Source organism: Mobula birostris, chromosome 7 (genome assembly GCF_030028105.1).
Source record: "Mobula birostris isolate sMobBir1 chromosome 7, sMobBir1.hap1, whole genome shotgun sequence".
Taxonomy (NCBI): Eukaryota; Metazoa; Chordata; class Chondrichthyes; order Myliobatiformes; family Myliobatidae; genus Mobula; species Mobula birostris.
This window is the reverse complement of record NC_092376.1, coordinates 35703570-35719256: the sequence shown is the minus strand read 5'-3', so window position 1 is coordinate 35719256 and position 15687 is coordinate 35703570. Positions and strand designations below refer to the sequence as shown.

Here is a 15687-nt window from a genome sequence, read left to right as displayed (position 1 = left end):
TGTATGAAGAGACCCAACAGAAAAGTTGATGATCCTCATGGTTGGAATATGATCAATAACCAGATCCTTTTTAATGCTATATTTAATTTTCCTCTCTCATCTGCATTTGATGCCTCCCCACAGCCTTGCAACTAAAATCAAAACATTCAATGGAATATAAAATTATTGCTGCACCTCTCATCACAAGGATGCTACTTGTTGGTGCATAGGTGACTAGTCTCACTGAGATTGAGTGTTTATATACAATCCATGGATAACAAAGAAAACATCCCTCATTGTTCTTTTTATATATTTATTGCACTGTATCAACTAGTTGTACTTCTTTCAAGGTTTTACTGAACAACTCCTATTGGAAGCTATTTATTTTATAATTAGAAAACTTAAAATGTAACATTAAGACAGAAGAATCGTCAATTTGTGTGTGTGTGTGTATATATATATATATATATATATATATATATATATGGGTTTCATCACCTAGGTTACAGAGAAAGGTTGAACAAGTTGGGTCTTTATTCTTTGGAGTGTAAGAGGTTGAGGGGGGACTTGGTAGAGGTATTTAAAATTATGAGGGGGTTAGATAGAGATGACGTGGATAGGCTTTTTCCATTGAGAATGGGGGAGATTCAAACAAGAGGACACAAGTAGAGAGTTAAAGGGCGAAAGTTTAGGGGTAACATGAGGGGGAACTTCTTTACTCAGAGAGTGGTAGCTGTGTGGAACGAGCTTCCAGCAGAAGTGGTTGAGGCAGGTTCGATGTTGTCACTTAAAGTTAAATTGGATAGATATATGGACAGGAAAGGAATGGAGGGTTATGGGCTGAGTGCAGGTCGGTGGGACTAGGTGAGAATAAGAGTTCGGCACGGACTAGGAGGGCTGAGATAGCCTGTTTCTGTGTTTCTGTGCTGTAATTGTTATATGGTTATATATAAAATATTCTTTCACAACTCTTTCATGAAAACAATGTAATTATTTTTAGGAAAATTAACACAAATCGTGTTTGGACACTGGGATGTGGTTACATGCTTGGCCAGATCTGAATCATATATTGGTGGTGATTGTTACATTGTATCAGGTTCTCGTGATGCCACACTTCTGCTATGGTACTGGAGTGGCCGACATCACATCATTGGAGACAACCCTAACAATAGTAAGTAGCCTGTGGAAGGTATCACCTGATACCTTGATGTGTAAAAAGTTGAGTGCAGCAGATATCCAGTGCTTATTTGTCAAGCCTTCTAGAACCAAAATAATAACTACATGGTTTAGGAATTAAAAATGTCAAGACCAATGATTAGCTGTTTCAGTCATTAGAACTGAAGTAATGTATTTTCAGTTGTGTTGGAGCATTAATTAAGATTTGCAGTTTTACTGAGTCCTCCAATCTGTGAAATGAGATTTTTTGAAGATTGTAATTGGGATAATGGGAATAATGCATCTTATTTAATGCAACGCCTGTCTATAAAGGCAAACTAAAATCAAAGGGAAAGATTTGTTTTATTTTTAAAATTGATTTAGCTCATTAACAGTTTATAGGTTAACTACATTGCCTAACATCTTGTAAAATTTCAGTGATTTATTAGAGATCTTTAATTATAATGATTTGCTTTTCTTTATAGTACTATAATATTTAGGAATAAAAAGAACTGCTGTCTATGATACTTTAATTTTTCTGAAATTTTTCTATATTTTAGTTAGCTGAATACCTTAATGTGTATAAAAGAGAAGGCAATCCTCTCAGCAATTGGAGAAGTAATAGCATGCTACAACATAGACGTCTGTGCAGAATGAACAAGTAGTTCACAATGATCTAAAAGGTTTTTTCAGAGCATAACTACGTTTGTAGATAACAGGCTCCTTTTTCCCAAACAAAGGTGTAAGTATACACTTTAAGTTTTAAACAATCAGCTAAGCTCATTTATTAATATGATTTCCAACAGTTTTGAGATCAGCAAGCAAAATGTCAGAAAGTTGATAGCAAACACATTGTCATCACAAGTACATGTTAACGTTTGCAAGCAGATGAAGAAGGTTGATAGCTTTCATTCCTGTTATAAAGCTAATAACATATCTAGAGCTACTTTGAAACTGAGCATTCCTACGGAGTTATCACACAAGCTGATGTGTGTTGGCAGAATTGAATATAGTAATTCAATTCTGTAAAGCCTAACCTTATTTATTTAGTACCTGTATATTTATTCAGCAGTGTGACATTCAGTTTAATAACCTCACTTTTAAATAAAACCAATTTCCCTGTGAAAATGAATGCAGATCTCATGACAGTAACTGAGCCAGTAAATCTTTCTGGTTTACTCAAAGGGATGTGTATTAACTTCCCGACCTGGTAGGTAACCAAAGGAGGCTGTTACTATGTAAAGAGGGTCTTCTTCACATTTTACCTCCCTAGCTTGATTGACTACAATATATGACAAAAGGAGATGAAGCTTCATTTTGAATATACAGTATATTTACACATCAAGCTTCAATTATGTAACTGAGACAAAATCTACCCATTTTATGTAACAAGAACGAAGATTTTTTTTACTCCTTGGTCAAAGCTGTTAGGAAGAAGAGGCCTAGCAAGGACATTCGTTATCTGGAGTTAAAATGTAATCTGGTTGCAAATGCAGGTATTGCTTTCCACTGGTTATTATAAAGTATTTTACATGATTGTTACTGAACTCGTCTCAAAACAAACATTGGTACAAATTGAATAATTTAAAATAAAATGCTGAAATAATATTTTATATACACACACACACACACATATATATATACATATTGATGTCTGTGCACTATGAACAAGTAGTTCACAATTCAGCTAAAACTTGTATTATTTTCATATCTTGACAAATTTAATATTAAAATTCTGCAGGATATAGTCAATGAGTGTAACATCTATAAATGTTCAAAGTGAAACTGTGATAGATCTGTGGAAGATAGAAGACAGATGCATTAATTTGATGCAGAATAATTCACAACAAAAAAAACTAATTTAAAAGTGATAAATATTAATTTACACTCTCTAATTGAAGCTGTTGGCTGCTACTGAAGAGCTGCAAGACTCCGACATGTTATGTTAGAAAAGGAGCTGATTGAATCTTTTATTGTCAGGCAGGTGTGTTGCACTTGGCCAAGAATCCTCCAGAGCATTTCTTTGCAATATATTACATTCAGCCTTTGACTGCTGTTCTCTTGAAGGGATCAATTCAATTCACACTTTGTCCCAAGAGCCTGAAGATCCATTGATTAGAGAGATTTCATCTGACGTTTCTCATTAGACACCTCCAAAGAGCATGCATTCGTACATTTTTGTTTTCATTGCAGGGTAGGACAGTAGGGGAGGTGGGAGTGGACGGGAAGGTCGTGATCCGGAATAAAGTTGTATACTCCATTGTGCAGCTAGTGATAAATATAGTTCATATAGTATTTATTAACTCATTTTCAGCATTCTTTTTTTAAAAGTCTGTTGTTTTGTTTCCTTTTTATCCCCCTTTCAGTTTCTAGTTCCTACCCTTTCATTGAATAGGGTACAGTAGTATTATAGTGAAGAAGTTACCAGACTACAACCCAGAGACCTGGACTGATTATTCAGATATGTGAGTTCACAGCTCAGCACTAGATTTAAATTTAACTATTAAATAGCAGTACAAGAAGAAAGAATAGTCATTAATAACAATAGTCATGTTAATTCTGTTGTCTCTTAAAATGTGAGAACATAAAACAGCAGAGGAGTTAGCCATGCTGTTGCACCATTCAAAAGATCAGGACAATGACACTGAGGTGAGGATAACCCGTGATTTTATTGAATGGCAGAGCAGCAGAAGTTCCAGCTCCTGACCTCTTCATGCTTATATTCAGGGAAAACACAAGCAAACAAACTTGCTTCTGAGGATCTGTTTGACATTCCTCAGCTGTTGAAGCAATGCTTCTCCTAGCTCTACTTGGAATGAAATGGAAGCAGAAGCATTACTTCTCTAGGGCTACAACATCATTGGGTGTACAACAGTGGAAGGCTAGTAGGACTGCCTCCTCTTCCACGCTGGAAATAAAATGCAGCAATTACTTCACAAAGCTGTGTGCAATCAGTGTTGCTTTCCCTTGGTATGGCACAAGTTTTTTTTAACAGGTTTACAAGTGCATCAAACAAAACTATGGATTCACTCTACTTGATGGTGTCTGGAAGAGACAATGAGAACATAGTCACTTCTCATTGAATAGAGAACATCAGAAAGTAACTACTTGTATTATTAGATGAGCTGCTACTGCAAGATGTTGCAAATGCAGTGCCTATAAAAAGTATTCATGCACCACCCCCCCCCCGAAAATTTTCATGTTTTATTGTATTACAACATTGAATCACAGTGGATTTAATTTGATTTTTTTTGACACTGGTCAACAGAAAAATACTCTCGTGTCAAAGTGAAAACAGATCTCTACAAAGTGATCTAAATTAATTACTGATATAAAATAAAATACTTGATTGCTCAAGTATTCATCTGCCTTTAGTATGGCACACTAAATCTGATGCAGCCAGTTGGTTTTAGAATTCACAGAATTAGTTAAATGGTGATCTGTTTTTGGAGACCTGTGTACAGTCAAGGTGTTTCAATTGATTGTAATAAAAATACACCTCTATCTGGAAGGTCCAGCTGCTGGTGAGACAGTATCCTGGCAAAAACTACACCATAAAGACAAAAGAACACTCCAAGCAACTCCATGAAAAGGTTATTGAACAGCATAAGTCAGGAGATTTCCAAGTCATTGATTATCCCTTGGAGTACAGTTTAGTCCATCATAAAGAATTGGAAAGAAATGGCACAGCTGTATATCTGCTTAGAGCAAGCCATCCTCAAAAATTGACTGACTGTGCAAGAAGGAAATTAGTGAGGGAGGCCATGAAGAGACCTAAGACAACTCTGGGGGAGTTACAAGCTTTAGTGGCTAAGATGGCAGAGACTAGGTATCCAACAACTATTGCCTGGGTGCTTCACCAGTTGCAGCTTTATGGGAAAGTGGCAAAGAGAAAGCCACTGTTGAAAAACTCACATGAAATCTCGGCTAGCGTTTGCCAGAAGGCATGTGGGAGACTCTAAAGACAACTAGAAGAATGTTCTATGGTCTGATGAAACCAAAATTGAGCTTTATGGCCATCAGACCCAAACACTATGCTTGGCATAAGCCAAACACCGCACATCATCAAAAACACACCATCCTTACTGTGAAGAACGGTGGTAGCTGCATCATGCTGTGAGGATGCTTCACTGCAACAGGCCCTAACAGGTTTGTGAAGGTAGAGGGTAAATGAATGCAGCAAAATACAGGGAAATCCTGGAGGAAAACCTGATGCAGTCTGTAAGAGAACTGCAACTTGGGAGAAGATTTGTTTTCCAGCAAGACAATGATTCCAAGCATAGAGCCAAAGTTACTCAGGAATAGCTTAAAAACAACAAAGTTAATGTCCTGGAGTGGCCAAGTCAGAGACCAGACCTCAATCCAATTGAGAATTTGTGGCTCGACTTGAAAAGGGCTGTTTACTCATGATCCCCATGCAATCTGACAGAGCTTGAGCAGTTTTGTAAACAAGAATGGGGAAAACTTGCAGTTTCCAGATGTGCAAAGCTGATAGAGACCTATTCACACAGATTCAAGGCTATATATGTTGCCAAAGGTGCATCTAGTAAATATCGATTTGAAGGGGCTGAATACATGCAATCAATTATTTTGTGTTTTATATTTGCAAGTAATTAAGATTACTTTGTAGAGGTCTGTTTTCATTTTGACACAAAAGAGTCTTTTTCTGTTGATCAGTGTCAAAAAAGCCAAACTAAATCCACCATGATTCAATGTTGTATAACAATGAAACATGAAAACTTCCAAGGGCAATGAATACTTTTTATAGGCACTGTATTTCCCGCTTCAACTTGCACACTTACTAATTGAAATTAATTCATTTCTTTGCTGATGTTCTATGTAGTTTCCTTATGTTTTCTCATATTGTTTTAAGATCACAAGAGAATCAGTTGTTTCTCATCTCTGTTTACTGTTATTTATTGATTTCTGTTGAAGTTAATATTTCAACGCACATTATTAATTTAGCTCTGCCTCAAATTTGTCTTGATTTTCATGACTTCAGTTTTCCCAATGATTTAAAAACCTGTAAATATTTATGAAAAAACACACCAGAGAAGACTTTTTAATATCAAAGATGGAAATATGATCATAAGTCTGCATCACTTGTGACAATTTTAAAGGGTCACTACTAACTGTGAAATGTCAGTAGTTTGTTGCTGAAATGCTGCTATTTACATAACAACCTCCCTTTTAAATGTCAGATGTTGTAGTTTGGGACCCTGATGTGAGTGAGGAACCACCAAATTTGTTGGCTGACCTTAGCTGATATCTTCCTGGCTGTACTCCAAATCCTGAGAGACTGCGAACTTCCTCCAGTCCTGAGTAGTTGCAGTGAGGAAATCCCTGATGAGCCTGCATCAGGGTAAACCAGCTGCAGGAATAATAAGCTTATTCATTTGATTGGAGGGAATGGCTGCAAGGAACAAGTGTATATAGGTAGACAATTTGCAGCTTTAGATGAATTAAATCTGCCTTAGTATTTTTCATTGTTAAAAGCGTTAAATTTATTCTTTCAATACTTTCAATATTTAAACATTTCAAGTTGCTTATGAACATAGCCAAAGGTTAAGGACATAGAGAAGCATTTAGTTCCTTTGATTGCTGACAAAGCTTGAGGTTTATCTATGCTGACTGCCTGTCTTTTTTCAATTTTTTCACTGCGTCATGGAACCAAGTGCAGGCTGAACAGCAAAAATAACACAGTTGTCATCTGATCTGCAGAGAATTTTTCTGTTTTACTTTCTCTTTCTGGGGAGTTGTAAACAGAACTGAACTTTGTGAAATAATCAGTGGACATCCTTACTTCTGACCAAATGGTGGAAGGAAGTTCATTGATGAAGAAGCTGAAAGTGGCTGAATATAGGACACTGCTTTTAACTCTTGCATTGATGTTCAATGTGGAATCATTAACCTCCATCAACCACAGCCCTTGTATATGAATAACTCCAAACACCGAACTAATTTCCCTTTGATGCCTATTGACTTTAATTTTAACTGGGCTCCTTGATATCAAACTCTGCCACATGCTGCCTTGATATTAGAGGCTGTAATTCTCATCTCATCACTATAGTACTTTGTTTGTTCTATATTTGGATCAAAATTGTGATTTGGCCTGGAGCCCAAATTGGGTATCTGTGTGGCTCTCTGATGATTGAGGTTGACCATGGATGTTTTTCCCTAGCTGTCTATATGATATGCAAGCTAGGGCGGTGGAGAGCAAGTTGTTGCACGTGCAACAGGCTCCCTATCTCCACGCAGCTAATGAATCCAAAGGTACAGCAGAGTCTGATACAGTTTGGCAGCAGCAGTGTTACAAGAGTTGCCAGTCAGTGTTGAACTCAACGTAGGTCTGCTGTAGGACTCCAGCTCTGGTTTTCCCCTCAGCGTTTACTCCCAAAGCCTTCCCCATGAGTGGTATAGATGCAACACAGCAGAAGTTTGAGATCTGAGTTCCTTCTCTTAGATGAACTGCCAATCACAGCTGACTAGTGACTAGTTTTAAGGCATCAGTAACTTGCCTTCGTCCCCTCTTCTGTCAGAAGAAATGGTTCTGGCTGGGCATAATAGCCAAGCCACACATGAACGTCATAAGCTGGTCTTTGTTGTCAGAGGCTATTTGAGACGCATGCCATTGGGAGCATTTAGTAGGTAGTGGGAGCTTATCCCCACTAGCCCTCCGCCCCCAGGTATGAGCACCGGTGGGCCCATTACTGATGAGGAATTGTTACTTGTCAGCAAAGTCAGTGAATGATATCTTCCAACACTTTGTTGACGCCAAAGAGAAGAGTGATTAGATTGTAATTAGCCACATTTTATTTGTCCTGCTTTTAGTGGACAGGATATACTGGGCAATTTTCCATTTTGTAGAATGGATTCTAGTGTTGTAACTATACTGTAACAGAGTTGGCTTGAAATGCTACTGGTTCTGAGGCACAATTATTCAGTTGGCATGATGGCTTTTTCCATTTCCTTTGCTGTAGCCACTGCTCCAAGCCCTTTCTTGATTACACGTGCATTGAATCAAATTGACTTTCAACTGACTTCCATGATGACGGCAATCTTGTGAAGAAACAATCTTGGATCATCCATATAGTACTTCCAGGCGACTTGTTGGCCCCATTATAGATGTGAATGTCCCTTGAGGCTTTTGTTGTCATTAGCTGTTCATAACTACATCTGGAAGAACTGAAGCCCCATGATCTGATTTGCTGGTTGTGGAATTGTAATAGCTCTTTTGCTTGTATACTATATTTGTTGTTCATTTGTTACAGAATTTAACCCTTTAAGTGGTGTATTACCTCAATGTTTTGATCAGTGTAATAGAAAATTAATTCATATTCCTTTTAAAACCAGTTTGTTCTGTACCTAAAAGATGGAATTTTGTTCTTGGTCACTTGAGCTAAAGGTTCCCCATAGCTGCAGTTGTACTCTGCTTATGTAAATTGATTGTATTTACAATTAAAATTAGATCTGAACACTTTTAATACAGTTATTTAAAATCAAAATCTGAAATATATATAGTGCAGTATATTCTTGTTGTACGTTATATTTAACTTTTACTTTCAGGTGATTACCCTGCTCCCAGAGCTGTACTGACTGGTCATGACCATGAAGTAGTTTCTGTATCTGTGTGTGCTGAACTGGGACTTGTCATCAGTGGAGCCAAAGGTGAGCAGGCATGCCACTACAAAAATACTACTACTTTTTGTTATTTTTGTGAGTCTCTATTTTCCTTTGAGCACAGTGAATTATAAGGTGCCACTCACCTGTAGAAATGACTATCCAGCCCTATCCAGCAGGTGTTAGAGGTTTTTCTGAATTTTTCCATGCTCTTTTCCAGAAGGCCCATGCCTGGTGCATACAATTACAGGAGATCTCCTTAGGGCTTTGGAGGGCCCAGAAAACTGTGTCTACCCACGACTTATTTCTGTATCCAGTGAAGGTCACTGCATCATCTACTATGAAAGAGGAAGGTTCTGTAATTTTAGCATCAATGGCAAGCTGTTAGGGCAGATGGAGACCAATGACTCAACAAGAGTAAGTGGCATTGAAAGCAGCAAAATATTGCATTTCTATCTGTTTTCAGATTACTTCTCTGTAGATGCTTTCCTGCATCCCATTGTTTTTATTTTAAAAGACATTTCTTGTAAAAGTGTTTATTAACACGATCAAGTTTCCTCTTCAATTGTGAATCTGGGAATTTTGGAGGTGCTAATTATTACCAGTGTATACTGTGTGGTACTGGAGCTTGGTATGAGTTTGAATTTTTGGCAATACTGCTTTTATTGTTAACACACCCACATGGAGTACAGATCTTCCAGTCACCTCAGATTATTTTTCTAGTTTTGTACATACAAGAAAATTAATCACATACTGAGTAAATAAGCAATTTAGAATCACCAAGAAACTACTGATGGCTAAATTTTACCCAAGTAAGTCTTGAGTGAATTCAGGGGTCCTTATTTTGCTTGCTGAGCACTTCCATTCTCTACTTTACAATGCATGGAGTACAACTATGGAAAAGGAGCTTGTTGGAATTCCCCAGCATTTTACATTGGGCATTCCGGTTTCTGGTCCTGGGCCCTTCCCAGTGTGGGATTGGTGAGCCATGTCATTTGATTGGCAACGTAGAAATGGAAAGAAGGAAAGTAAATTACATTTGTTATTATTATAATATGCTTGCTTTAATGACAAACAAAACTATTTTCAAGCATGTTTATAGACTTGTTCAGAAACATTTTAGTAATTTTTAATTATTTTACTTTTATATTATATTTTTATTTAAAGTCAGAAACAACCAAAATCATTAAACACATGGATAGTAATCAGAGGTAATGAATCCGTGGATGGATTTCCCATCTGTTAAGGATTTCCAGAGGAGTATTGTGGACAAGGCTTCTGGCCTGGTTAAAAGTCCCAATTGCACCATTTGTGACAAATGCCTCACACAGTTCTTTTACTGCTTGGCTCCAGGGTGATCTTGGCCATACGGATCTGGAGCTTGAGCATTCAGGACAGGTAGCAAAATGCAGGATATTGGGGATAAAGTGTTCAGTTTGTAGAATAAAATAAACTAAATGTCTGTGAATCTACTGTAATTTTTTTTCAGTCATTTAGCAGTGAACTTGAGGAATTCTGGACAGGACATTTAGTGATCTTATACTGTCTTTATATATTTCCTCAAAGCTTGCTTTCTTTTCTATAGGCCTTACTTCTCAGCAGTGATGGACAGAACCTGGTAACAGGCGGTGATAATGGTGTTGTAGAAGTGTGGCAAGCCTGTGACTTCAAACAATTATATATTTACCCAGGTTGCGATGCTGGCATTAGGGCTATGGACCTCTCTCATGATCAAAGGTAATGGAAGCCATGAAATAAGAATGCAGGATAATATTTCTAATATTTTTGATTCATATCTCATAATTCTTAAATAAAAACATCTCCAAAAGCTGTTGAAAGTACTGTGGACAGTTCCAGGTATGCCATAAGAGGCAAGATATGACAGCAATGAATAACATGCTGCATTGATTCAGTGGTATCTTACCAATGAGAAAGACTTATAGTTCTACAAAGATTTTCAAGGAATTAGGCTAGTAGAACAAGAGAAAAAACATTACAATACAACCTTGATATAAGACACTTTGTTATGCCACAGTTTTAGGTATACCAAGGCAAAATTTAGGTAATTATTAACTTAACTTATAAAGTGATGATCTTCCAAAGCAGGCAGTAAAGTTGTCATTTCTTATGTATAGTTTACTCTATATTTACAAAAAAAATCGCAGGTTACCCAGTAGGGCAAGGAATAGAGTAATTTTATTGGTTCATTAAGAAATGAGAAGTAACTGTAATAACCACAAAATAATAAAAGCAGACATATAATCATTACTGATTTCCTCACAATGGACTGGAAGATATTAACATAAGGCATGAATGGGAGCTGCCTTTTTTCACAGTTGTTGAACTTTCTTAAGCATATCAGGGAGCTAAGCCAAGACTGCACAGTCTACCTTAAACAGCTTGCAGACATTGCTTGCCTGGCTTAAATACCCTCTTCAAGAAGTTGGCAAATGCACCCTGCCCACCATTATCTCAATTAACTCAGGTTATTAATGAACTGAGAACAAATGAATAAGTGTCCCAATCATCGATTAACCAATTTAGTTGTGAATATTATTCATCCCCATGAAATTTATGTTAACTTGATTGTCTTACCTATCTGCGGGTAATTGAACAGTCTTTATATGCTTCCTAATCTGCATAGTCTCCCCAGAAAAATGTACTTTGAACACAAATTCTTGCTTCTGGTCTGCAGAAAAGAAATCATTGAAGCTTTCGAGTTACAGTGCCTATAAAAAGTATTCCCCCCCTCTTGGAAATGTTTATGTTTTATTGTTTTACAACATTGAATCACAGTGGGTTTAATTTGGCTTTTTCGATTCTGATCAACAGAGAAGACTTTTGTGTGAAAGTGAAAACAGATTTCTACAAGTTGGTCTAAATTCATTGCAGTAATTCAACAAAATAATAATGAATTGCATAAATATTCACCCCCTTTAAGTCAGCATTTAGTAGATGCACCTTTGGCAACAATTACAGCCTTGGGTCTGTGGATAGGTCTTTATCAGCTTTGCACATCTTGACACTACAATTTTCCCCATGCTTCTCTAAAAAACTGTTCAGGCTGTCAGATTGCGTAGAGATCGTGATTGAACAACCCTTCCCCAGCCACAAATTCTTATTTGGTTTGAGGTCTGGACTCTTCTTCCAAGTCCTCTTGCAGACTGCATCAGGTTTTCCTCCAGAGTTTCCCTGAATTTTGCTGCATTCATTTTACCCTCTACCTCCACAAGTCTTCCAGGGCCTGCTGCAGTGAAGCATTCCCACAACATGATGCAGCCACCACTATGCTTCACTGTAGCTATGTTGTGTTTTTGATGATGTGCAGTGTTTGGCTTATGCCAAACATAGCGTTCAGTCTGATGGCCAAAAACCTCAATTTTGGTTTCATCAGACCTAGAATCTTCTTCCACCTGACTTCAAAGTCTCCCACATGCCTTCTGGCAAACTCTAGCCTAGATTTTTGAGTTGTTTTCAACAGTGGCTTTCTCTTTGCCACTCTCCCATAAATCTGCAACTGGTGAAGCATATGTATGCACAGTCTCTCCCATCTCAGCCACTGAAGCTTCTAACTCCTCCAGAGTTGTTATAGGTCTCTTGGTGGCCTCCCTCATTAGTTCCCTTCTTGCGTGATCACTCAGTTTTTGAGGATGACCTGCTCTAGGCAGAATTACAGCTGTGCTGTATTCTTACCATTTCTTGATGATTGACTTAACTGTACTCCAAGGGATATTCAGTGACTTGGAAATTTTCTTGTACCTGACTTATGCTTTTCAATAACCTTTCCACGGAGTTACCTGGAATGTTATTTTGTCTTCATGGTGTAGTTTTTGCCAGGATACTGACTAACCAGAAGTTGGACCTTCCAGATACCTGTGTATTTTTACCACAATCAGTCGAAGCTCCTTGACTGCAGACAGGTATCCAAAAACAGATCTCCATTTAACTAATTATGTTACCTCTAAATCCAATTGGTTGCACCAATAATATTTTAGTGTGTCATATTAAAGGGGGTGACTACTTCTACAGTCAATTATTTTGTGTTTTATGTTTGTAATTAATTTAGATCACTTTGTAGAGTTCTGTTTTCATTTTGACATGAAGGAATCTTTTTCTGTTGATCAGAAAACAAATTAAATCCACAGTTGTAAAATAATAAAGCATGTGACAACTTTCAAGGGGGTGAATACTTCTTATAGGCAGTGTAAAAATAGATTTTCTCAGCAACCTTTCCATATGTGATTTTCATCCTGATCACAAATCTTGACTGATGTTATTACATTATGTAATGAATAGTAGCCGTTACCTTTTTCAACTAAATGTTGATTCATGTCAGTTATGTATACTTAATAATCTTACAAACAAGTTTGTTTAAACAAGCATCAGCACTTCTCAATGATGGCATTAGGGCTAGAGGTCTCCACAAAAATTGGATATCTGTAATAGAATGGGGACTAAGGAGGATTAAGTAACAGAAAAGGCATTGGTTCTATCAGAGGGAGGGAGGTGAAAGCTTGTTTGTTGAAATAGACTATTCAACCAGCATTTTCTATTTTATTTTTAGCTACATTGGATCCCCCATCCATTGTGGAGAGACACCTGTGAGGGACAAAGATAATTTGTGATTAATTCACAGTTTGAATTAGTTTAGTTTATTTAAGTATTATAATTGTTTTTAAGGGTGTTTTTGTAAATTGAATTGCATTGCTTATTTTTCAGATTTTGATTTTATGGTTTTAATGGTTTGAATATGTTTAAATACATTTGGAATACTGTTGAATGTTTGAGTAGTTCAGAAACATTGAGGGGAAACATTCTCACTGCTAGACAATAATCTATGGAAAAGGGCACAGGATTCTCGGGACTTTATCCTTCTTATCTGTAGTGCATGTGGCAACTTCCACACCTGCAAATTGTACTTCCATCTGACCTCTGGACACCTCACTGAACAGCTGAGCTGAGGTCCTAGCTATGCCTGTCTATTTGATGGCTACGTGGGACAGTATATGTTCCAAGCCTATACTGGTGACCATCCCACACTTTTCCTACACTACATCAACAAATGCATTGGTGCTGCTTCCTGCACCAATACAGAATTCATTGACTTCATCTACTTTGCCTCCAACTTCCACCCTGTCCTCAAACTTACCTGGCCTATTTCCGACACCTCCCTCCCCTTCCTTGATCTCTCTGTCCCTATCTCTGGAGACAGCTTATCTACTGATGTCTGTTACAAACCCACAATCTCTCACAGCTACCTGGACTATACCTGCTCCCGTTCTATTACTTGTAAAAACACCTTTCTCTCAATTCCTCGGTCTCAGCCAGATCTGCTCTCTGGATGAGGCTTTTCATTCCAGAACGAAGAAGATGTCCTCCTTCAAAGAAAGGGGCTTCCCTTCCTCTACCATCAATGCTGCCCTCAACCACATCTCCATTTCACGTACGTCTGCTCTCACCCCATCCTCCTGCCACCCTACCAGAGATAGGGTTCCTCTTGTGTTCACCTACCACCCCCCCCCACCCAGCTTCCGTATCCAGCACGTAATTCTTTGCATCTTCTGCCAATGGGATCCCACCACCAAGCACATCTTTCCATCTCCCCCAATTTCTGCTTTCCGCAGGGATCGCTCCCCACACGACACCTTTGTCCATTCGTCACTCTCCTCTGATCTCCTTCCTGGCACATATCCTTGCAAGCAGAACAATTGCTGCACCTGCTCCTACACCTCCTCCCTCACCATCATTCAAGGCCCCAAACAATCCTTCCGGGTGAGGCACCACTTCACTTGAGAGTCTGTACGGGTCATATACTGTGTCCAGAGCTCCCGGTGTAGCTCCTGTATACCGGTGAGACCCGATGTAGATTGGGAAACCACTTCACCGAGCACCTAAGAAAAAGCAGGATTTCCCAGTGGCTACCTATTTTAATTCCACTTTCCATTCCCAATCTGACATGTCTATCCGTGACTTCCTCCACTGTTGTGATGAGGCCACACTTTGGTTGGAGGAACAACACCTTCTATTCCATCTGGGTCGCCTCCAACCTGATGTCATGAACGTTGATTTCCCAAACTTCTGGTAATGCCCCCCCCCCCCACCATTCCCCATCCCCTTTTCCCTCATTTACCTTATCTCCTTGCCTGCCCATCGCCTCCCTCTGGTGCTTCTCCCCCCCTTCCCCCCTCTTTACTTTCTCCCATGGCCTTCTGTCTTCTTCTATCAGATTCCCCCTTCTCCAGCCTTGTATCTCTTTCATCAGTCAACTTCCCAGCTCTTTACTTCATCCCTCCACCTTCTGGTTTCACCTATCACCTTGTGTTTCTGTCTCCCCATCCCACCTTTTAAATCTACTCGTCAGCTTTTTTTCTCCAGACCCGCTGAAGGCATCTCAGCGAAATGCCGACTGTGCTCTTTTCCACAAATGCTGCCTGGCCTGCTAAGTTCCTCGAGCATTTTGTGTGTGTTGCTTGGATCTCCAGTTTCTGCAGACTTTCTCTTGTTTGTGAGCTGAGTTGAGGTGCTGAATACATCATATCGACACCTTCAGCTCTATTGCTGAAAATTGCTGCAGTATGCAGTGTGCCCTCATTCATTTGAATGGGTTCATCAACCTTCATTTACAAGTTGTTTTGCATTCATTCTTCTTTGTGTCACAAACCATTTTTAATTAATAGTATTAAATAAATATATTACTTTTTTGCTAGGCTTTTGTTTTTCTTTAATGGAATTATATATCACTGGGAAGCTGGCATTTATTTTCTGTTGCTAATTATTCCTGAACTGAGGAGGCAGTTAAGAGTCAGCCACATTGAATGGGTCTAGACTCACTTCTGGGCTAGGCTGACAGATTTTCTTTCCAAAATTGTTGTTGGATCTTTCCAAAAGTCTGGTAGTTTATCAACTCTGTTCAAGTGCTCTGTATCTTTATTG

The 15687-nt window shown here is 38.4% G+C and overlaps 1 protein-coding gene across 9 annotated transcripts in view; it reads left to right on the top strand.

Annotated features, from left to right (window-relative positions):
• nbeaa (neurobeachin a) overlaps positions 1–15687 on the top strand; it is a 908137-nt gene that overhangs the window by 878769 nt on the left and 13681 nt on the right. For 8 of the 9 annotated variants that reach the window (XM_072262897.1, XM_072262901.1, XM_072262905.1 and 5 more), the window contains 4 exons: positions 980–1150; positions 8701–8802; positions 8975–9171; positions 10340–10491. In XM_072262897.1, coding sequence (XP_072118998.1) covers positions 980–1150; positions 8701–8802; positions 8975–9171; positions 10340–10491 — 622 coding nt within the window. Of the gene's footprint in view, positions 1–979; positions 1151–1694; positions 1768–8700; positions 8803–8974; positions 9172–10339; positions 10492–15687 lie in introns of those variants that run through there. The other variant, XM_072262906.1, reaches the window with a different exon arrangement.